Genomic DNA, 24,150 nt, shown 5'->3' with positions numbered 1-24,150 from the left:
AAGGACGAGAAAGACCCAGGGTCCAAACGCAAGTGTGTGTCACAATAACTATGTGACCTTGTCCGAGTCCTAGAAATCGAGATCGGTAGGTGCTGTTTCTTATAAAGATGTTTCTAAGGAGGGACAGGGGTGTGCCTGGGTGGGCATCTTGCTAGCTGACAGTCTGTCCAACTTCATGCCCTCTCCCCTTGCTGGCCAGACTCTATTCTTTGAACCATGGGGACGACAGGTTTGAATGCAGAGTGGGCCGAAAGGCGAGGGCAAAAGAAGGAACTTGTGCCCTTATGCCATCCGTGTCTGCCAGCGCAGCACCGGGGCTTCGGGAGCCACCGTAGAGGCCCTGCACCACGGAGACGGACGCGGTGCAAGCCCGGGCGAGATCAAGTGCCCGGGACTGGAAACAAACGCCGCGCGCGCCGGGTTCTCCGAGCCGCCGAGCTACCGGTTTCGGCGACGCGCCGAAGCCGCCCCACCCAAGCGCCGGGCCCCAAGTTTCCCGGGCTATGTCATCCGGGTGCACCTTCCGCTTCTGGCCTTGCCATCCGCCAGACCTCAGCGCCGGGTGGAAGGAGGGACGCCCCCAGCTGTTGGCCTCCAGCCCGGCCAACTCCCGCTCCCAGTCTGGCTTCGGCCTTTTGTACCCGCCCCACGTGACCCGCCCAGCGGCTCTTCCCCCTTCCCCCCCCCCCCCCCCCCCCCCCCCGGCCGCCCCGCCCTCCGGCCCCTGCCGGCGACGTGCCCGCTCTTCCAGCTACCGGCCTGCCCTCCTCCCGCGCCCCTCGGCTCCTCCCCTCCCTCCCGCTCAGGCTGTTCCAGCTCCCTCCCCAGGCAGCCGTTCCCTCGCGACGCTCCCCTCCCCCCGCGGCTGTTCCGCCGCCTGGCCTCCCCTCCCCCCAGTCGGAGCTCACTGTCTCCAAGATGGCGGCCGTGTCAGTTTGGGGCATCTCTGCGGTCCGGCCCGGGCCCCCGGGATCCCGGCTGTCTTCCCCCCAGGTAAGTAGCCGAGGGGACTCCCCCGGTCGCTCCCAGCTGCCGAGCCCGAGGCTAAGCCGCCCCGGAGTCTCGTCGGGCGCCTCGCAGGGTCGGCGGGCTGCTGCAGGCCCCGCCGCGGCCTGCGCCGCCTCCCGCTGCTCTGCGCCAGGCCTCGGGCTGGTCGCCGCGGCCGCCCCCTCGCGTCCGACTCCGCGGCCCAGCCCGCGCCGCCCGCCCGCCCGGTCCGCTCCTCCGTTCGCCGTCCCTCGCTCCGTCGGCGGTCCCCTCCAGGAGCCGGCGCTCACGGGCGGCCGGCGGCCAGGCCGCGGAGCCTGGGGCTGCTGTGCGGGCTCGCCCGCTCTCCCTCGGGGGCGCGCCCGCCGTCCGCCCGCCGCTCCCGGCGCCGGGCGCGCACTCCGGGCTGTGCCGAGCGCGCGGAGACCCGAGCGGGCTGGAGCGGAGCGGGGTGACAGCCTGGTGGGTGCTGTGGTGGGGAGCAGGCGGCACGTGTGGTGTTGTGTCTGTCGGACTGTCAGCCCCGGGCCGGGACGGGTTGCAGCGGGCTTGCCTGTCAAGAGCTCTGCGACTTTGGGCCGGACCTGCCCGACCTGTCAGGCTCCGTCACAGCCGGTGTCCCCTCGCTGCTCTTCGGAGCCGACCCCTTGGAGCTTAGAGCTTGGAGCTGGGGACAGAGCTTGTGGTGCTCATAACTCCACGTGATTTCATTGTTAACTTACTCTTCGGGCTGTGTTTCCATAGAATGGGAACGGCGGAGCAGTCCGTTGGCAAACTACTCTGCTCGGCCCCTTCAAGTTTTTAAAGTTCCCTGGGCTTTAAATCGTGGGCGCGAAGATGGGTTTTGGGATGGGAGATCGAGCGGGAAGGGCTTTTGGAGCCGGCTGGTCTCGCTTCCTAGCAGCTAGTGGACTTTGTGAGAGTTAGGGTTCAGATCCTCAGCGCGTTGCTTTCTGCAGACCTGGAGATTTTCGAAACTTCCGGCCGGAAGGACAATGAGTGACTGTCATTCATTCTTTCACCTGAAAGCCTAACCACATAGGACGTCCCCAGCTTCTTAGATCCCAATTCTCGTTATTTTAAAGTTAATGTCTACTAAAAAAAAACTTTGCTGGAGTAGCAATCCTGTTATTTATTCTCTAAAGACCTTCTCCAGAGTGAAGTTTCTTTTCCCCAAGGGGACTTCTTTTAGCTAGCTCATTTTGAAATAAACTTTGGCCCCAGGTACTAATTTTTTTTGCACCTTTTGCTTTCTTACCAGAGTTATAGTACTGTTTCTTCCCCCAACACGTATCAGTTTTCCTTTTGCTTTTAATGTCACTGTTAAGAAGACTTGCTGGAGGACCTCCCCCACCCCGCCCCCTTAGCTGTATTTAGATTGTACATGGTCTCCAGAATAAGAGAAGTTCAAAGTTAAACTTGGTTTTGGAGGGAAAAATCTAGAATTCACATTATTTTAGTTATTAAGAAATGTGTATTTGCTGGATTCTTGACCCAGAAAAGTAGTATATTTGTTTTTGTTTTCCTGACTGTGCACTCTGAGATAGTAATTCCCAGTTCACATCTTTATCAGGTTCGCTTCTCTATAAACACACAAACAGGCAATATTTATTTTCCATACTATACATTTCATGTGTAGTGTTTGCATTTGATTCCAGGCCTTATTTCTAGTTTATCTGAACATTGTTTATAAATAAGTACATTGCCAGTTGTTACTCCCTTCAGTATATGGGTGTTAGTAAAAGTTTGAAGAAAGTTGGATTATTTTAAAATTCTTTAAGCACTTTCACACCAAGATATTTTCACTGCTCTTGTTTATGTTAATGACCTTATTGTGATACGTGAAGCATGCATGCTGCTTTTATTTAGTATATGAACTAGCCAAATTGTCCTCAGTGCTTTTCTGCATATCTTATTGGCTATTTTTTTCTTCACTGGAATTTTGAAAGATGATTCACTCTTGCTTTCATTGCAGGATTCTTTCTACTAACCCAGACACTTGTTGAAGTACTGAATAGTTTCTTGGGGAAAATTATGGCGGAAGAGTTGCACCCATAGACTGGTGAGCACAGATTGCGGAGGACAAGCTAGCACTCCTGGTTAGTTATAGCTTAAGGCCATTTCTGGAACATTTCATTTATTTCCTCATTTTACCTTAACTACTCATATCTTTTTTTTTCTTTTGTGTTTATTCCAGTGGTTTCCAGTGCTTGTTTTGGAATTTTGATAGTATGATATTTAAATTCCTAAGGGTGCTTGATAAACACGTTGCTTTAAGAAAAGCCTAGGATGTTTCAGTTGGTAACTTATTTCTAGAGTGGCCTTGATGGAAAACTGATACCATTTTAATTGCTTTTCAGGCTTAAGATGCTCATTTTCTGCGTGGAGCTGTGAATGAGATGTTTGGAGTCCAAGAGTGTGAGTGGAGCAGAGACCAATGTGTGGTGCTAGTGAGGAGTTCGAAGACACTTCAGAAACAACCAGTTGTTTGGATTTTTAAGGTAAAATTAGGTTGCAGTTCTGTTTTGTGAAGGAGGGAAGACTCAGGCCGGAAATCTTGTATGCTATGGTTAACTGGTTCCCACCCTCCGAGAATCTTGTTTTCCATGGTGTAAGACTTACTCAGCATCAGGATAAAGGGTAGCGACTCTATGGATATACGGAATCCCTCACCATGGTAAAACTCGCTAACCCGTTGTACACGGAGTGGATTTTGGAGGCCATCAAAAAAGTAAAGAAGCAGAAACAGCGACCTTCAGAAGAAAGGATTTGCAATGCCGTGTCTTCATCCCATGGCTTGGATCGTAAAACTGTTCTAGAGCAGTTGGAGTTGAGTGTTAAAGATGGGACAATTTTAAAAGTCTCAAACAAAGGTCTCAATTCCTATAAAGATCCTGATAATCCTGGGCGAATAGCACTTCCTAAACCTCGAAACCATGGAAAATTGGATAATAAACAAAGTGTGGATTGGAATAAGTTACTCAAACGGGCATTCGAGGGCTTGGCAGAGTCTGGTGGCTCAACTTTGAAAAGTATTGAACGCTTTTTGAAAAGCCAGAAGGATGTGTCTGCTGCCTATGGAGGCAGTGCTGCCTCAGGCTTTCACCAGCAGTTAAGATTGGCCATCAAGCGAGCCGTTGGCCATGGCAGACTCCTTAAAGATGGACCTCTCTACCGACTCAACACTAAGTCAGCCAATGCTGATGGGAAAGAGGGCTGTGAGTCGCTCTCTTGTTTACCTCCAGTGTCACTGCTTCCACATGAGAAAGATAAGGTAAGAAACATTGGCATTGGTGTTGATGGTGCAGTTTAGAATAGGGTTCACGGTCACATTTCTAGGGTCAAGACTTGGGGAGCTTTTGTGAGTTCTCACTGTGAAAGCTTAGTAAGATGCTAATTGTTGTAGTACTTTAAAGTCTTTGAAGTCTAAGACTCAGAGTATAGAATGTTGACTTAACTACAAGAACTTACCTAGCTTAGCATGAAAACTTTTGATTGAAGGTTCTTTTAGTACCTTACAGTTGCAACTTGATGAACTTAGAAATACCGGAGACTTGGCTTTGAAGGGAGTGCTTCACTTCAAGGAATTTTTCCTTTCTTTTTTCATTTTGTTTCAGGCTGTCATTAGACAGGAATGAGACAGATTCTTAAGATCTTAAAATCTGTGTTTTGTATAGCTTCCTATCATATGTTACATTTTGTTTTGTTTTTTGAGAAAGTGGGTCTTGCTGTAAAGCCCAGGCTGGCCTCAAACCTTATCATCTTCTTGTCTCTGCCTTCCAAGAAGTGCTGAAATTACAGGTGTGTGCCACCACACCCAGTGTGGCTTTAATATATGATGAAATCCTAAATGTTATTATTTGTAACAGCTATAGTTATATGTGACAGGAATACAGTGTTCTGTATTATAAAAAGTTGGGGAGTGTTTTGAACATATGCACGTACCTTCCTCTGTTGTGTGCTATTCTGTCATGCACTTGAAGATGTATCTTAACAGTAGTACAGTTTGGCCCTTATGGAGAATATTCTGGCACAGGAAGAAGTTTGTCTGTGACTATTCCTTTACATTGATAGTGTCTTATGTCAGTATAAGACACTCTGCATTATTTATAGAGTGAGCTGTTAATGTGTTGTACACCTTAGTGTATATAGCATGTAAGCTATTTCTGGGGGAAGGTTTTTATTGTTTAATTTTTGAAATGGTAGTATAATTACAACATTTCTCCCTTCCCTTTACTCCCTCAAACCTCCTTCAAATATATGACCTCTTTTTTATTAATGGTTCTTACATACATATACATACATACACATTTTCATATATACACTGCATATGTACATACATAGATTCCTAATTATAGCTTGTTCAGTCCTTACGTGTTACTTGTATGTATATTTTCATGACTGTTTGGCACTGGACAACCAATTGGTGTGATTTTTTTTTTTTTTCCTGGGGAAAGCCACCTCTCTGATTCCTAGTTTATACCTCATTTGCCTGTAGTTCTTTGTGTAGGTTTGAGACCTTGTGGGCTTTTCTGTCTAGTTTGACATGCTCATCGGTGTCATCCTCATTCAGTTTTGTAGATGTACTCATTGGGACTGGAGTCCACAACTGCCCTTTGATTGCTGTGGCTTTCTGGAGTCTATGGTTGTTGCAAAGAGAAGTTTTCTTGATGAGGGGTGAAGACTACACTTACCTGTAGTATAAGGACAGATGTTAATAAATTTGTTGTTAGGGATTTAGTAAATTAGTGATTGTAGTTTCTTCTCCAGTAACCATGACTTCACTAGTACTCAGTGGTTAGTCAGGTTTCCAGTACCAGGCATGGCCTCCCTCTTGTTGAGTCCAGTTAGAGAGCTGTTGTTGGTTCTGTCAAGATGTGAGGGTCACTATTGCACCCTTAACGTCATGCCATGTTGGTCCTTGATGTGGTTCATAGGTATCGTAGCTGGGTAAGGTTGTTGGCACCTTCTGGTACTATGAAAGCTAGGCCTCAGGGAGGGGAATTCAGGTCAATTCCAGTTCAGGGGTCTCTGGGCCCTGTGTCTGAAGTGTGTGGTATCTTCAGCAATAGAGACTTATTTTCCACTTCTAGAAGGCAACAGCAGTGGATTACAGGGTCTCTTGGACAGCCCTGACCAGCAACTCAAAAGAGGCTTTTCATGTCTAGTATTGGGGTTTTTATTTGGTGATCTTTGGCTTTTAGAGGGGGCACTGTCAGTCCAGAAGAGAAAAGTTCATTAAAACTGAGTGTTTATGCACATTTATACACAGAATTACATATATTACAATTGTTTCTTTGTGTGTAAGCAGTTAATATTATGATTCGTTACCCACCTCTCTCCTCCTGTATTCGCCTTCCTCCACTGTTCCTAGAGAGCCTACCTGCTTTCCAGTTTCCCCAGGGGATCACTTGTGTCGTGCTATTTCTCTTTACCTCCTCCCACTTCTGCATTTACCTCTCTTTCCCTCCGTAAGAAGCCCCCCCCTCCCATACACATTGTATGTTCATTGTGTGTGTGCCCAGAGAGGCCAGAAGAGGACGTCTGATCCTTAGAATTGGAGTAAGATGGTTGTGGGCTGCATGAAGTGGGTGCTGTGAACTGAATTTGGCCGTGAAAGAGTAACAAGCACCCCTAATCTCTGAGTCATTTCTCCATTGTAGTTATCAGCATCCCATTAAACTACCAATTTTTGTTTAAATAACAATCAGCATTTTTCTTTTGTTTTCTTGTGAGGGGAGATGTTGACATCACCTTTCTAGGTAGCCCAAATTGGGCTCAGCCTTGTAGAAATCCTCCTGCCTCATCTCCTAGTACTGAAATTAGAGGCATGTACTGCTGTGTCTGGCAGTGGTATATTTTATTGGTGAGTTATTTTTTATATTATTTTATGAAATTATAATTGTACCAATTCCCCTTCCCTTTTTTTTCCTTCAAACCCCTCTCATGCACCTCCTTAGTCTCTCAAATTTATAACCTTTCTTTATTTGTTGCATGTAGTTACACATATACATATAAATATGGATTTTTTTTCTAAATACAACCTTCTCAGTCTATGTAATGTTACTGTATGTGTATGATCTCAGGTTTGGTACTGGAGAACCAGCTAGGGTACTCTTCCTTGTAGAAGACCCATTTCACTCTCTAGCATTCTTCAGTTGCCTGCAGTTCTTTGTTTAGACTTGGGGCACCTCAAGCTTCCCTCTTCTGTGTTAGCATGTCCATTGGTTAATGAGACTTCATGGGTGTAGCCTCTCTGACATTTCTCGGAGATAGAGTCTCACAGCAGAATTCTTGTTCCCTTGGTTCTTAAAAATCTTTTCTCCTACTCTTCTAAAATGATCCCTCTGCCTAGGTGCAGGCTTTGTATTGTATAAGTATTGGTTGGGACTGGCTTTTACCAACTGCGTTTTGATCAGTTGTGGGTTTTTGTAATGGTTTCTGTTGCAAAGAAAGTTTCTTTGATGAGGAGTGAGAACTGCACTTAACCTGTGGGTATGAGGATACAAATTTAGACTATAGTTAGAGATTATGCTGGTTTAGTGAAGTGATGATTGTAGATTTCCCTCCAAGATCCATGACTTCACTAACCTTGGGTAGTTGGCTAGGTTTCCAGTACCAGGCATTATTTCCCTCTTGTTGAGCAGGTCTTAAATCCAACTAGAGGAACTATTAGTTACTGACAAGGTGTGTATGCCATGACTGCATCCTTAGGGTTATTGTGCCATGCTGGCCATTGTGGGTCACAGATGTTATAGTGGACAGGACTGTTGGTTGCGTCCCTTCCTTAGAAGTTTGCTCAATGCCTTCTAGTAAGATGAAGGCTAGTCCTTAGGAAGGAGGCTACAGTTCAGGTCCAGCTCAGGGCCTCTGGGTCCAGTGTCTGAATTGTGTGGTTTCTTCAGCAAGTAGGACTTACCTTCCTCCCCTTGGGGGTAACCAAGGACAACAGCAATGAGTTAGGTATTTTGGGATTCTCTTGGACAGCCCTGACCACCAACTCAAATCAGTACTTCTCATGTCTGATGTTAGAGTTTTTGTCTATAGCTTATGGTGGTACCGTCAGCCCAGATTGGAGGATTTCATTTAAACTATATATGCATATGTATACGCATACTTAGATGCTATTATATGTAATTTTAATTAGATAGATAATAATATGCTTAAAACTCTTTTTGGACAGTTCTTACCATGATTTCACCCCTTCCCTCTTTCCTCTGTATTTATTTCCCTCCCCCATTAATTAGGGTCACCCCCACCGCCATTTTCTCCATCAGGTGACTTGCACCCTGCTATTCCCCTCTTCTTCTTCTGTGTCCCATGGTCCCTTTATACTTTACTGGTTTCTGCATTCACTCCAGGTTATTTACTTACATCTGAAGACTTAGAACTAGGAACCACAAATAGAACATGTGACACTTATCTTCCTAGGTCTCAGTTACCTCCCTCAATTGGATCTTTTCTAGTTTTATCCATTTACTGAGAGTCCAATACAGTACATTTTAATTTAAAAAGATTATTATTTATTTGTGTGCTTGTGTGTGTGCATGTACTCTAGAAGACCAGAAGAGGGAATTGGATCCTCTAGAGTGGGAGTTACGTGGTATGGGAACCACTTCAGTCCTCTAAAAGAGCATCTTGTTTTTGTTTTTTGTTTTTTGGTTTTTCGAGACAGGGTTTCCCTGTAGTTTCTAGAGCCTGTCCTGGAGCTAGCTCTTGTAGACCAGGCTGGCCTCGAACTCAGAGATCCGCCTGCCTCTGCCTCCCAAGTGCTGGGATTAAAGGCGTGCGCCACCACCGCCCGGCTCTAAAAGAGCATCTTTAAACCACTGACCCATCTCCGTTCCCTTAAAGTTTTTGAAAATTAATGTTTATTTAGTTTTGGAGAGACCTCATGTATCTCATAATGACTTTGAATCTCTAGCATAGCTGAGTATGAGCTTTAACTTCTTACCTTCCTGTCTCCACCTTCCATGAGCTGGGGTTACAGCCATGTGCCACCACTGGTGGTTGATGTGTGGATTGAGTCCAGAGTTACATAATGTCAGCTGAGCACTCTACAAATTGAGCTATATTCCTAACCCTCATTGGTGAAATTTTTCTGAGAGATCTGTTTCAGGGTTCCGTTTGCCCTGTGAACTTTGTGAGCTGGAAATATACTTTTACAGATTGAGGATTTGTACTCTTAACAATCCAAAATACTTCCAATCCTGAAACTTTTGACCACCAAGTGATTGCTCTTACTAAGTATAAAGCTTCAAAATCTCCTGGGTTTTAGATTTGAGATTTTTAGATGAGGGATAAACTGGCAGAAAAATAAATTTATGTTTTTTTAAATTATATATATATATACATATATATATATATATATATATATGTATATATATATATAGTAGTTGTTGAGCTCTGTTTTGTAGTGTGGTGTTATAAGAACACCTGTCTGTAGGAACTGTTTCTTGATCACATGAAGCTAAGTAAAATATGATTGGATTATTATATCTACTATAATGGAATCAATTAGTGGGCATTGTTTTGAATCAGTTATTGTATGTTCTTATTAGAATGCCTGGGTACTTGCGTTTATATTTCCCCTTGCTTGAACTCTGTCTCTCTCCCCTCTCTCTACTTTCGTCTGTCTGTATGCATGCAGGAGTTTCATAGGAACTATAAGAATGAGCTCGAAAAACCAAAAAAAAAAAAAAGAATGAGCTGTCACTGAGCTACATACAACATTTTAATTTTAAAAAGACCAGCCTTACATAAAGTGTCAGTTGTGTGTGTTCTTTAAAAAGCAGCCAGTTGATAATACAGTACAGGACAAATACAGATTTTAGGATTCTGTTTTGCAGCTGAACTGAAGGCTTTTCCTAAGGCCTTGCATTAAGGACATTTCATTTAGTAGAAACCTACTGGTTTGCTTTGATTAGAAATACCTGTTCATTGCTACATAGCTCTAATGTGTAGTGCTACTAACTGAAATTAATATATTTGGAAGAATATGTTTAGGAAGATTGTGTTTCTTTTGGGTAGAATTCCATGTGCACTGACTGATCAGTAGAATGTACTTTGAATTTTGAGCTGTTCTCAGCTGCTTTTATGATATCTATGAAATTAGAATTGATGGTATTTGTTCTATATTTTTAAATGATTTTCATTTCATACGCTATTTTCAATAGTGTATTTCCTGAATGACTTTCCCCAAAGATGTGAAGAGCCCGCTTTCAGAATTATAAAACAGTGAACTCAAAGGTGAGAAATGATTCCTCCTCTGAATGGATTATAAATCTCCTTTCGTTGTATTTTAACTACTTTCCTTTCTCTCTTTCAAACTATCTAGTCAGTTTCTGTGCAGAATGGGTTGGCTTGCTGTCATGAACCTTGTATCCTAAACACAGACATATACACATCCCCAGAGTGTCTCTGACAGTGATGGAGAAAGGAAGGTGTAGGCCAGAAGTAATCCCACCTTTAGTTGTCAGTTAATTCAGATAGGTATTGAGCACCTGTTGTAGGCCACACTTCTGGAATGCTATGTATCTGTTCATTTGGTTAGTTGTGGGGTACTATAATACATATAGTTCATGTTCCATGTTACTGGTCTTTTTAATTTATTTTTTGTCTTATGTTGTGTGGGTGTTTTGCCTGCATGTATTTTTGTGTGCTGTGTGAATGCAGTTCCCCCAGAGGCCAGAAGAGGGTGTCAGATCTCCTGGAACTGGGATTTCAGATGGTTGTTAGTTTGTAGTATAGATTCTGGGAGTCTTGTGGAAGAGCAGCCTGCGTTCTTGACCACTGCATCATCTTTCCAGTCTTGGTGTGGCTAGTTTTTTTGTGATAATTGTCCAAATTATTAAAATGTTTTTCTGTAGAATACTTTTGAGCATAATTTACTGAAACATTTTGTTGGAAAAGGGAGAGTTTTAATTAAGCTTGAGTGTATTACTCACCTAAGTAAGTAACCTGGATCAGAAAGATTAAGTGATAGATCTCCTGCTTCCTACAATTTCCTGTTCCTCAATACAGTGACTGCTAGGGCAGCCCAGATCATCTCATTTTACTGCCACTTGTGTTCTGAATTTTCAGAGTTAGGTCTTTGGCTGCGGTTTTGATTTTTTTTTTTGAAGATTTTGTTTGTGTGTGTGTGTGTGTGTGTGAGACGCATGAACATATGTAGACAGTTGCTCACAGGGACTAGAGGTGTCAGATTTCACTGTGAGCAGCCCTGTGTGGTTGCCAGGGATTGAACCCAGACCTTATAGAAGAACAGTAAGTACTCTAAACTGCTGAGCCATCTCTCCAGCTCCCAGCTTAAGTTTTTATGGTAGAGATACTGACTAAAACAGCTATGCTAATAAACAAACAAACAAACAAATAAACAAATAAAATGGGATATGTTTTAAAGTTACTGAGAATGAAGAGTCACAGCGTTTTAGTGTTTTGGAAACATCTTTATATAGTAAAATTGTTTAATGTTTTATCTAGTTATAATAGTGATGATAGTAAGAATAATTTGTAATTAGTAATTAGCCTATTGTGATACTTTATTAAGAATGCAATGAATACTTGTCCTATTTAGTAGATCTATTGTTTGTTTTTAAAAAGAAAACAAAAAAACCTTGTAATTGCAAAAAATAGTGCAAAAAAGATGAGGGTTTGGTGACATAGATGATACAGATTTTGCAGGACTGGATTTGACTCATTGGTAGAGCACTTAACTAGTATATACAAGGCCCTGTGTTTGATTCCCCAGAACTGCCCAAAATAGTAATTTTTGTCATGTTACCAAATTGGAACTGGATTAGTTTCAATTTTTAAAAATAATATGTGGTATTTATATATGTGGTATAATTTTGTATCATACATTTTCTCTCTCTATATATATTTTACTGTTTTTGTGGTGACTTAACAAGTCAGGGGTAGATCAGTTGTAAAGACATCTAGGGGTTGGCTTTTTCTGTAGATGTACTCATTTATATATTTGTGTGTCTATCTGTCTGGGGTGGGGGCACATGTGTCACAGCACATGTGTGGAGACCCAGGCTAGCTTGGGTTGCATAGCAAGAGCCTATCTCAAAAAACAAACAAACAAAAATGACAAGCTTGAGAAATTTGTAATATTGCCAGTAAACCATACAGGGAAAGCAGCAGACAGCAAATTGGTGAGTGGAAAAAAATGTTTTTGTAAAAGTTTACTCTCTGTAAAAGAAGACAACTCATGCCTGTGCCTTTCTTTGTTATGCATAGTGAGTAGATTCTGTATAAATAGGATATTATTGGACCTAGATGGGGGACATTGACCTAGAGAGCTGTTCGTTTGCAATTCTTTTAATTTGGTATAGATTCTGTATTTTCTTAGTCTTGACTACAGTGAAGCATATAACTCCAAAGTTTTCTATAATTTATAATAAACAGAACTCAGAATATAATATATTGCTGCTTTGAGTATGGTGCTGTATATTAGTATTTCCAAGTCTATTATTTAGGGACCCTTTAAATATCTGATTAATAGTGTTTACATTATCTTTCAACGTTTTCTTGTTTATTCTTTTTTTTTTTCTTTTATTTTCTTGAGACAAGATCTCATTGTGGCTCAGGATGGCTTTGAACTTTCGATAATCCTCAAGGCTCAGCCTCTTGAGAGCTAGAATTACCTAGATGAGAATCTTTTTTTGTGTGTGGGGGGGTTGGTTTCGTTTTGTTTTTTGGTAGTTTTGAGACAAGTCTCTCAATGTAGCCCTGACTTCTGGAACTTACTCTGTAGACCAGGCTGCCAGGCTGGCCTTGAACCTACCTCTACCTCCCAAGTACTGGGGTCAAAGACTTGTACCACCACGCCCATTGAAATCCCTGTTTTTTCCAAAGCAGTAGGTCTTGATATTAATTGTCTTTAGAAAAACCTGAGAAACTTTAAAAAATAATCAGGAAAACAAATTAGACACCAGCAGAGGTGGCAGAGCCCAGGTTTTGGTGGGAGTGTCTGGTGTGTATCTTAGATGCAGTGGAAGAGAAGTACCAAGTACCAAGTTAATGCTTAGAGCCAGTATCTCTGGAGTAGGAACTGCTTAAGGGTTGCAGGGGATAAAAGAAGTAAGTTTAATTTAGCAACTGAAATTTAGATAAGTGAGATAACTACACTCCCTGAAAATGTTTGGACACAGGACTATGTACTTCTGGAAACCCAAATTCTTTATTTCTGACTACCGTTTTCCTAATTGTTCCCTTTCTTCTTATTTCTACTATACTTGCTGTTTAAGTCACCTTCATGATTCTGATTAGAGGGTACTGCATTTTGTGTGTGTGTGAGTGAGCGAGCAGTAAGGCCAAGTTCAAGTTGTAGGAGTAGTTCTGTTCTTTGCTTGTGCTACGTAGGTCCCAGGTTGTCATGCTTGGCTGCAAGCACTCGTTGAGCCATCTCCTGGCCTTTAAATGCTGTTCTCCTAATTTCAGGTTTATGAATCGTCCTCTCTTAGTCCCTGTAATCTTGCATCCTTATCCTAAAAAAGTTAAGGCAAACATTTTCCTTTCCTGATCTGCTCTTCTACAGGACTGATTGATTCATCCAACCATGTGGTAGGGTTCTACTCACTGATTTGTGGCCCAGGATTTGTCTCTATGTAATCAGTTTGAATTACAGTAATTCAGTATTTATTTCAGACTCGGCTTTTTCATCCTAACACATACCCCCGTATTCTCTTTTACAGATAGAATTGAATCTGTCTATCCATGTAAGCTCATTCCCTTGGAACCAGAGTTACAGACCATTATGAGTCACCATGATGGTGCTTGGAATCAATCTCTGGTGATCTGGAAGAATGCCAGTGCTCTTAACTGCTAAGCCATTTACTTCTCCAGCCCCCTGCCTTGTTACTTTCATCCCTAAGCGTCTTCTAAAAAAATCTACATGTTTATTTCAGATCTGCTGCAGTCTGGCTTTTACCCCTACAATATTCGTATACATTCTTCTTCTTTTCTTCTTCCTGTTTTAGACATGGGGTCTTGTTATGTAGTCTAGGCTAGCTTTGGTCTTGATTCTGTCTCTTGAGTACTGGGTTTACAGGTGAGTGGTGCCACACCTGGCTTTAAATTGTTCTTGTTTGCAGTTTCAGGTTTATTTTACTTGACCGCCAAGCAGCTTCTTGTACTTATTGACTGTTCTTTTGTCCCTCTATCTCTGGGATAATTCTTTCCTAAGCATTTTTCTTCCCTCCTCCTGTTGTTCTGGTAATGACTAAAGAAATTTTCCTGGCATTTTATTTTGTGCATGTATCTTACTTGTTATTATCCTTATGGTCTGTCATTTCCACTTTCCTGAGCTCTCTCTGAACCTCTCTCTGCACTGATGATGAATTTCCTATCTTAATTCCAGACCTCTCTTCTGGATTCTGGACTTGTATAACTCACTGGGTAGCTTTTATCTGTGTTTTTTCTCACAGGCAATAATCCCGATAGGATTTGTTAATTTTAATGTGCTCTCCTAATTTGTTACTGCAGTAAGAGCCATTTCTGTTGACTAACTCTTAAAATGGGAACTTCCATTTTATTTTTCACACCTCATTTGAAGCTGTTCCCACTCTTCTCATACCTTTGAATAGCTCTATTAATTAACCTCATCTCCGTTCTAGCCTACTGTTCTTCAGCAATTTTCTTATGCCTGACCTTAATTTCCTCATTGGTTTTCTTGCCTTTAGTATCATCCTCTTTTTCCAGTCAACACAGTTGCCCAGAATGACTTCATCTGAAGAGATTAAGAACATAGGCTTAAATTCCAGACCATTTGGGTTAGCATTCCACACTGGTATTACTTGCTGGATGTTTTGTACCACATATTTTTCTATAAAATGGAGATTAACAGGGTGTTTATTTCATAAGGAAGCTATAAGGATTTGTGTTAGCACATGTCAGTGTTGTGTAACTGTGTGGTGATGAAGTACTGTGGCGCTGTCCAGAGTTAGCTAATGAGTTCTTAAAACATGGCTGCTTGAGGAACTGAATTAATTTTATTTATCTGCAATTCAGTTGAAATAGCCACACAAATAGTTACTGTTCTTGACAGTACAGAGCATGTAAAATCCTAGGAATAGTAAAAAGGTGCTCTGTTTGCTAGTATTATCACATTTTAAAATTAAATTGACTCCTCTGCTTAAACACTTTCCGTGCCATAACATATATGACTTGTGACCCTACCTCTTGAGCTGCTCTGTGTCCTACTTCCACTTTACCATGTCTGTGCTGGGAACAGAGCCTGAGTCCTCTGGAAGATCACTTGACCCATGCTTTGAATTTTTAAGGGAGCTTTTCTATAGGGACCTATGCTTTATTTGATCATGCTTAGGGAACTTCCAAACCAATTAGGATACAGTTACTTATTTTTACAAAAGCAAGCGGTGTGGGAGGAGGATTTGTTTTATTGGAAAACTGATTCAACAGGGGGGGAAACACATCAGTGAGGCAAATGTGAACATTTTGTTCTCATTAGATAAGAATAGACCAAGTTTTTAAATAATCCTCTCTAATTTAGAACACACAAAAAGGTATCATTTAAATAAAAGGCAGCAGGCATTTCCACCAAACTGTCTTTTTAGTAGCTCCACGCCCTTTTCACTCTCTGCTGTCATCTTGGGCTTCCTGTGGTTCTACCTTGCATTGTATGAGAGACAGTACAAAGGTGAGAGGATTGGGCTATGTATCAGATTAATTACATGCACAGATAAAACTGCCAAAGAACACTCATTTTTTTAAAGATAAGAGGTAACAAATGCTAAAGATAAAGAGAATTTTAGTGTATTGTTGGTAGAAATGTAAAATAGGATAGCTATTATGGAAAACAATATAGAGGCACCTCCAAAAATTAAAAGTATAATTGTCACATGACTCAATAATCTTTTTTTCTGGGAATATGACCAAAATAAATGAAGATACTAGCTTCTAAAGATATTGGTGTATATCTTCATTAAAGCATAACACTTGATAGCCAACATAGGGAAATAATGTATGTGTCTATCGATGGGTCAGTGGATAAACTGAAATACACTTGCTTTCATTATTCTACCTTAAACCATGCCATGGCCACAATATGTATAAGGTTGTAGTATATTATATTAAGTAACAAGGCCAGGCAGTAAATAAAATATGTGTGTATGTGTGCGTGTGTGTGTGTGCATGCTCATGGATGATCTGAAAAACAGCAACGGAAGGAATTAAATACCCAGATAGAGATAGTACAGTGTTTGTGCTGCAGTGCTGTGGAAATGAAATGTATGCCAAAGATGAAAATCACAGTTAGTAGAATACACAGGTCTGAGGATCTGACATAATTAGGAGGACTGCAGCTAATAGTGACATCTATTAACACCTGTGTGTTTTCTTGAGAAGGTGTACATTTAAGGTGCTTGTGCTACAGCAGATAGAAAGGAAGTCAGGAAATGGTGGGTGTATAAATTTGCTTCTGTCGTTTTATATTCTTACATACATAACACATGGTTATATATAAAATCAATCATTTTTGTATGTATATATGTCAAAATATATGGTATAGCTTAAATCAATGTAATAAAAATAGAGAAAAATCTTAAGTGTTAGGACATTTAGCACAGATAAGTAAAGACAAATTAAATAATAAATCCATTTTATTGCCAAGCAAAAGAAATGTTTTATATGGTTGGTTTCTGGTCACCATTGAGTCAGGTATTACATGGAAACAAATAAATGACAGTATATGGGCTAATTTGCTAGGCAAGAGCCTGCTATAAATTTGTTGTTCAATCTGTGCTTTGGGGTGTTGGGAACTTTTTATATGTAATTTTTCAGTAGAAACTTTCTTTTATTCTCTTTGCATACTACATAATTCATTGACTTTGTCATTTGTTGTAGATTAAAATACAGTTTTAAAATTTCTATGTTTGTTTTGTTTGAGACAAGGTTTAACCTCTTAATTGTGTAGCTAAGGCGACCTCAACTCTTGATCTGTATCCCAGGTGTTGGGATTAGAGCTGTGTGCCACAATGGATTCTCAGTTCTTAACTTTCAAAGAAGACTGATACAAATAGATTGTGTCTGCTGCCATCAGCCAAGTAGAACAAACCTAGAGAAGGAAAAGAGAAGTGACATCTTTTCCCATAGAAGTGGTGCTGTCATTTTCCATAAGTGTTTCAGATTATAAAGACTTTTCCTTTCTCTTATTTATACTCAACTCAGTACTTTCCAGCCACATGACACTACCTCTAGAAAGACTTACAAAGCCCATGAAAATGACAAGCATTAAAAAAAATCTTGAGTGTTCTTTTTGCATTTGTTACATGTCTGTTATACCTTTTATGAAATTGCAGCTGCTGTTAATCCTTGTCTACAACTCTGTTAAGATGTTCAGAAAATGTTTTTCACATTGTCATTGCCAGGTTTAAATTCCAAATGATATAAATTAAGTTGGTGGGATAAATTGCTTGCTGCACAAGAATGGGACCTGACTGCAGACTCCAAGCACCATGTTTTAAAAAAACATACTCCATTTTGTAACATTTTGTAAATTCCAGTTTTGGGGGTGGAGCTCATTGGCTAGCCTGCCTTGCTAAATATAGGTTCAGTGAAAGACTGTCTCAAAAATAAATAAATGCATGAAAATGTAGAAAGCAACTGTGGAAGACACCCAATAGTGGCTTCTGGTATCCATATACACATACACACCCATATCTACATGAACATATACATACATACAGACAACATACATGCACATTCATACCCATATCTACATGAACACAAACATACATATAACACACATGCAAAACAAAACAAAATTATCCTGAACTGCAGAAAGGAGGGACCAGAGTCATTAGTAGATGGTGAAGAAAGGGTGACCAAGCTACTGGGGAAGCTTGGGCAGTCCTCCTGTGCAGGTGAATCTCCACAGGGGTCATCTCAAGGAATCCTTCTTGCTACTTATACTTTACTAGGTAGATTTCTGTCAGATGTAAATGCCTTTTCATAAAAGGGCGGCTTTTCAGAGCCACTTCAGTGCCTGCAGTTTCTCAAAATAACAAACTCAAAATAGGCCAAAGAAGTCTATTTTGGGGTGGCACATTCTGGCCTCCTACAGTCATATTTTTGGGTGGTATATCCTGAGCCCCAGCAGACTCTGCTGCATTAGTGAAGGGGAAGGTGACATTGAGTACCCATGAGCAAAACACCAAGTCATTACTCTATCAGGTTAGTCAAGACTCCTCTATCTCTTCTCATTTCCTTGGTTAGGCCTTCATCTTTTCTTTTTTGGGTTACATAATTATCTCTCAAAATAGGTTCTTTTCATTCAGTAAGTTGTGACAAAAACCATACATAGGACTATTGTGAGTGCAGGGAATTGAGCCTTCAGAAAAGACCTTTGTCCTAAGAGAGCTTCCATTATCTTGCTGACTCCTATTTTTTTTTTTTATCTCAGTGTGCTCTCTGAAGTATTTTATCCTCCACTTGTAGTACTTAATACTTAAGTCCAGTACCTTAGCCTTTTGGTATACTGTAGTTACAAGCAGGTGCCACACTCTATTAACTTCTTCCTCGCTCTTTTGGATCTCCCACCCCAATACAAATGTAAACATCCACTATAGTCAGTTGTCATTTCTGTATTACAGGTTTTATGTGTGCAGATTCAGTCAGCTGCAGATAAAAATAAGAACTGCACTAACTGTGTAGACTTTCTTCTTGTCTTTCCTTTAAACAATACAGTATAGCTATTTACATAGCGTTTGTATTGCATCAGGTACTACAGGTAATTTAGAGATGATTTAAAATGTATTTGGGAGGATGTACATAGGTTATGTGAATGCTGTGTCATAGTATATGAGACTTTTGAGCCTCTCTTAGATTTTGGTATCTTTAGAGGTGGGGACTGGAAACAATTTCTTGTGGATATTAAGGGACTGCTTCACTTCCTTTATCCTCATTCACTTAGCATCTTAGTGAGGTATTTTTATTTTTGTATGTATGTGCATTTTTAATGCTCTGGGTGATACAAGTCTTGTGATTTGCAAAATGTAAAGTTCTTTCTAATACTCCCAGGGAGAAACTCTGCCAAGCCCTGTCTTAGACACACTTCTTAGTGCTTCCATAGTAGATGGACACTATGTTACAGTGATCTTCATAATTGAGTATATTATCTATTCACTTATGTTATAGGTTATGTTAAGACCTAGAAAACTATGCTAACTTATTTTTTTAAATGTGTATTTAACAGGAGCGGCTGCTTGTTGGGGTTTCTGTCTTGCATGGTTCCCACAGTCGTTATGTCCCAAAGAATCATACAGAAGGTTTATATAAGATTATAAACGGATTGGCCTATTAGCTCAGGCTTCTCATTAGTTCATGTAGCTTATATTAACCCATTATTCTTATGTATGTTAGCCACATGGCTCAGTACCTCTTTCAGCGGGGAAGGTCACATCCTTCGGTGGTCTGGGCAGGACTGTGGAAAGAGCTTTCTTCTTTCCAGAATACTCCTGTTCTCATTGCACCACCTCTACTTCCTGTCTGGTTTTCCCGCCTATACTTCCTGCCTGGCTACCAGCCAGTCAGTGTTTATTTAAAATATAATTGACAGAATATAGAATTGTACCACACCATGTGTATTTACTATTTAATCTTATATGTTTGAGTATTTTTGCCTGTATGTATTTATGTGTTCTTTGGGTGTACCTGGTGCCCTTGGAAGTTGGAAGGTGATATTGGATACTCTGGAACCAGAGTCATAGGTGGTTGTAAGCCACCATGTGGATTAATGAGAATTGAACCTAGTCTTTTGCAAAAGCAGCAAATGCTTTAAACTGTTGAGTCAACTCTCCAGTTCCAGTACATGCATTTCTCAAGGACTTTTCTGTGTGGATTCTGGGTCTTGATTGATTGGTTTGATTATTTATTTTATGCATGTGTGTCTATGTGTGTAGGTGCACAAGAATGTATGGGTGTGTGTGGTAGGCAGAGGATAAGTACGTTCTGGTGTCGAGCCTCAAGGGCCATCCCCTCCCCCCCTTTTTTGTGTTTTCACTGGCTTGAAACCAAGACTAGCTGGTCCCTAACCCTAGGCATTTGCCTGTCTTTGCTTCTATAACACTGAGATTGCAAATGTACTTATACCATGCTTGACGTTCTTAAAGTGGATTCTGGGCATTGAACTTTGGTCCTCACACTTGTAGTATAAGCCCTCAACCAGCCGAGCCCCTTGTTTTATTTATAGTTTTGAATTGACTTCACATTTTAGCTTATTACTTTTGGGGATATGTAGAACATTTTACAGTAGGATATTTTATTATAAGTTGTGAACAACTGATTTACAGACAGACTTTTGGACAAAATTGGGCTTAAGATTAACAATTACATTTCTGAAAAAAAGCAAAATATGTTTTTGGTCATTTTGTTTTGTGCTTTCTTAGTCACTGAGTTTGAGTGATATGAAGGAAAAGAATCAAAAAGGGAGAGAAAGGAGTGACTTTATAGTATTTCAGGCAATTTTGATTTTTAAATTTATATTTAGTTCCTGTTGCTCAGAATGTCATTATGCATGTCAAGGTGCTAATTCAAAATTTACTTATTCTATGGCAGAAGACAAGTGTATTAGGAGGTTGGACTAGGGATGATGGCACATATGTGTAATCCTAGCATTCAGGAAGGATTGCTGAAGCAGGGAAGGAAGACTGTGAGTTTGAGGTCAGCATGGTCTACATAGCAATTTCTAGGACTGTATAACCGAACTCAAAAGAAAAAAAAAAGAAAAGAAAACAGAAAATGAAAAAAAAGTTTGAGAATAATCATCATACTATTTAAAAATCTTTCCTCTCATCTCCCTCTGTTGAGATAAAATAGGGTTATTAAATAAATACTATGGACAATTTTGATTTAAAGCCACAAAAGGGCTAATAAGTTTGATGATGATTAAAGTAAAGATACATACATCTAATTTTTAAATGTTGATTGAATAAAGAAGGAGCTTTACATATGTACATGAATTTTGGTGGGGACTGGAAAAGACAGCCTCTTCTGTTTTATATTTGTTTGTTTGCTCAATCATTAATACATTTATGTATAATATCACACTTTTTAAAAAAAATCTATGCAGAGGATTGGGTCACTGCCACCATAGTCAAAATACAGAAAAGTACTGTCTGTTCCAGAAACTAACTTCATGCTATTCTTTGGCAGTTAAACCTCTTCTACCCCAACTATGGTAGACCACTTGAGTGGTTCTTTCTGTGGTAGAAATAAAATCATATATGACCTTTTGAGTATTGTTTCATTTATGTAACATCTATTTACTATTTGTGCTATTGTGTATCAATAGATTTTTGTTGTTGTTGTTGTTGTTGAACAATAGTATCCATTACAAGGATGTATGGCTACTGTCCCGTTAGAGGGTAGATTCAGTGTTTGGTAGCTGCAAACGAGGCTGCTCTAAACATGGTAGACAGGTCCTGGATTGTCTAAGTAGGCTTCAAACGTCATTACCAGAATTCTTAGAAAACTGGCAGGATCTTTCTGTGTGTATGCCTGTCTCTGTCTCTCTCTTCATACATACACTCCACCCCCACACATGCACACACAAATACCTATCCACACTGATACAAAGATTCAGCGTGATTTGACTGAGGAATGCCAGGAGCCATGAGAAAACCAAAAAGGTCTGTAGAATGATTGTGTTCCAACTAGCACCTTGGTTTCAGTCCAGTAATGCTGATTTCAGACTTCTGACCTCTTGAAACAGTTGATTCATGCATGACATGTGAATGAACTTTTCCTTTAGACTTGGGTCTTATTTCTTCATGTTTAGATGTACTCTGAAGTCCTGTAAACCCTGAAATCTGAAACTTGGTCTTAAGCATTTTGAATAAGGGCTGCATTGGCTTTTTAAAAAGCTGTTCTTAAGCATATATAGAACTATTTCATCATGATATCTTTTGTGTGTGTGTGTGTGTGTGTGTGTGTGTACATACAGGCACTCACCCGCCAACCACCTGTGGAGGTCAGGGAGGTCAGAGGGCCTTTGGGGAGTTGGTTCTCTTCTTCCATCTTTATGTGAACTCCAGGAATTTAACTGGGAGCTCCAGGCTTGTGTCCAGCAAGCCTACATTTCATTATGATTTGTCATGTGCTTAGTTTCTGAAATGAGATGTTCTTTTCTGGCTCCTGATAGATTTGCTCAGTAAGGGAAATGAAGTATGAATTGGCATTTAATGAACTGTACTGGTTAGTTCTGAGGTTGCAGTGACAGAAAACCTAGAGTAAAAAGGGTGTTTTGGTATAGTACCAACCCTTAGAAGTAGTAGGGCTAGAACTTACCTAATTCAATTCCCTCTAATTTTCCAAAAAAACCCAATGAATGCCTGAAATGTGGGGTAATGTTGAACCCTGTATATACAATTTTTTTCTTATTTATACACACAAAAATTAGGTGCACACATACTAAAAATTCCATGCAGTATTTTGTGGCTAAAATAGATTGTGGTTAACTGAAACCTGGGAAGATGGAGGGGACTATTGTGTTGCCTGTTCTCTAATTGCCCTCCCTCTCTTTGGGTGCATTGACTTCTGTATCAGACATTTTCAACAGATTGGGATCAGAATTGGAAGTGTCCTTCTGCCTTAGTTACCCTAGAATGGAGAAAAACAGATTTTCTGTGCAAACATCGCTCAGGAAACCGTCAGGAAACTGTTTTTGACTGAGCATTGAGTCCCCTGCATATCTTTAGAGTCCTTGTTCTGACCTGTTTATTTTAACATCAAATTAATGTGATTATGGACTGCTGAGAGGGCTCAGTGGTAAGACACCACCACCAAGCTTGATGATCTGACTTTAGTTCCTGGAACCGTCATGATGGGAGGTGAGAACCAACTCCTGCAAGTTGTCATCTGACCTCTGCACATGTTCTGTGGCATGTGAGGCTTCCCTCTCCAATAAATGTAATAAATCAAACTATCTCCTGATAGCTTTCTTTGTCTGTAAATGATCTATTATCAAAGTCAAAAACTGGAGTCTTTGATTCCTCTCTGATTTACTATAAGAAATAGCCATTTTCTTCCATCTCCGGACCATCAGCACGCTCATTGTTTTAGAGACAGTCTGTCTCTCTGCTGTCCTTGTGTACTCAGGGTTTATTTATTGCTTCAGCCTTTTCGTGGCCTCCCACTAGGTCTCTGCAAGGTGTCAGTTTGTCACCTCCATCTCTTGCTAAGCACTCTTTTTGCTTCACAGAACTAGTTATCACAACCGAAAATCATTCTACCCATCTCTTTATTGTTGCCTTTTTCTTGCTGTAGTATAAGTTGCATGAGTTAAGGACAGCATCTTGTTTACTCCTATCTCTGTATTCTTCAAATAGTATGGGGCATATTGTAGATGTCTGATAGGTTTTTGAATGAATGAATCCAAAGATATATATGATAATATATTATCAGCTTGGGTCAATTACATATATGTTATATAATTGATATATATATATTATATATTATATAATTGATACAAGTGTCCTTATGGGGTAGAGTTTGGTCAGATAAACATAAACTCAATAGCCACTGTAGTAGGTTCCAAGTGAACTTGTATGAAGATGCTGTGTGTGGTGCTGTCTAGTTTTTGTAGTTTTTTCCTTAAATAATAGTAATTAATAGTAGTACAAATCATGATAGTAATATTTTGTTTGAGCAAAAATAATTTCAGAGATGTATCCATAGGCATAGACCTAAGCCAATAATTTTAAATTGCCACTCCAAAGTAGAAGAGTGCCCATTTCTATTCTTTCTAAAATTATTTTGTATGTATAAGGGTGTTTTGCTTCCATGTATATCTGTATACCACATGCATGCAGTTCCTGCAGAAGCCAGGTACTGAAGTTAAAGACAGTGGTGTTGTTGTATCTGGCAATCCAGCTCAGGTGCTCTGAAAGGGCAGCCAGTGCTCTTAACCACAGTATAGCTGCAGCTCCACCTTTGCTTCTTTAGTGAGATAGATGAGATGTGACATGTATGTGTGCCAACAAGCCATTTTGAAACATTAATAATTGCATTGATTTTTCACACTGCTCACTTTTTTTCTTAGGTATTTGTTTAGTTTGTATTGTTGCTTTCGGACATGCTCAGTTTGATCTTTCTATTTATAGCTACTTTCTTAACCAACTGTCAGAAATTTAGGGCAAA

General features: G+C 40.4%; 1 protein-coding gene across 4 annotated transcripts in view; it reads left to right on the top strand.

The window, feature by feature from the left end:
* Nucleotides 1–904: 904 nt before the first annotated feature.
* Nucleotides 905–24,150, top strand: part of Kat6a (lysine acetyltransferase 6A) — an 87,076-nt gene continuing 63,830 nt past the window's right edge. The window contains exons 1-3 of one of the 4 annotated variants that reach the window (XM_038326898.1): nt 908–993; nt 2,963–3,049; nt 3,348–4,261. In XM_038326898.1, the coding sequence (XP_038182826.1) occupies nt 3,662–4,261 (600 nt within the window). In that variant the 5' untranslated portion in view covers nt 908–993; nt 2,963–3,049; nt 3,348–3,661. Of the gene's footprint in view, nt 994–2,962; nt 3,087–3,347; nt 4,262–10,163; nt 10,237–24,150 lie in introns of those variants that run through there. The other 3 variants (XM_038326897.1, XM_038326896.1, XM_038326899.1) reach the window with 3 other exon arrangements.

The sequence above is a fragment of the Arvicola amphibius genome, chromosome 4, assembly GCF_903992535.2.
Source record: "Arvicola amphibius chromosome 4, mArvAmp1.2, whole genome shotgun sequence".
In the NCBI taxonomy this organism is placed as follows: domain Eukaryota; kingdom Metazoa; phylum Chordata; class Mammalia; order Rodentia; family Cricetidae; genus Arvicola; species Arvicola amphibius.
Note: the sequence above shows the minus strand (reverse complement) of the source record. Positions and strands in the feature narration are given on the sequence as shown.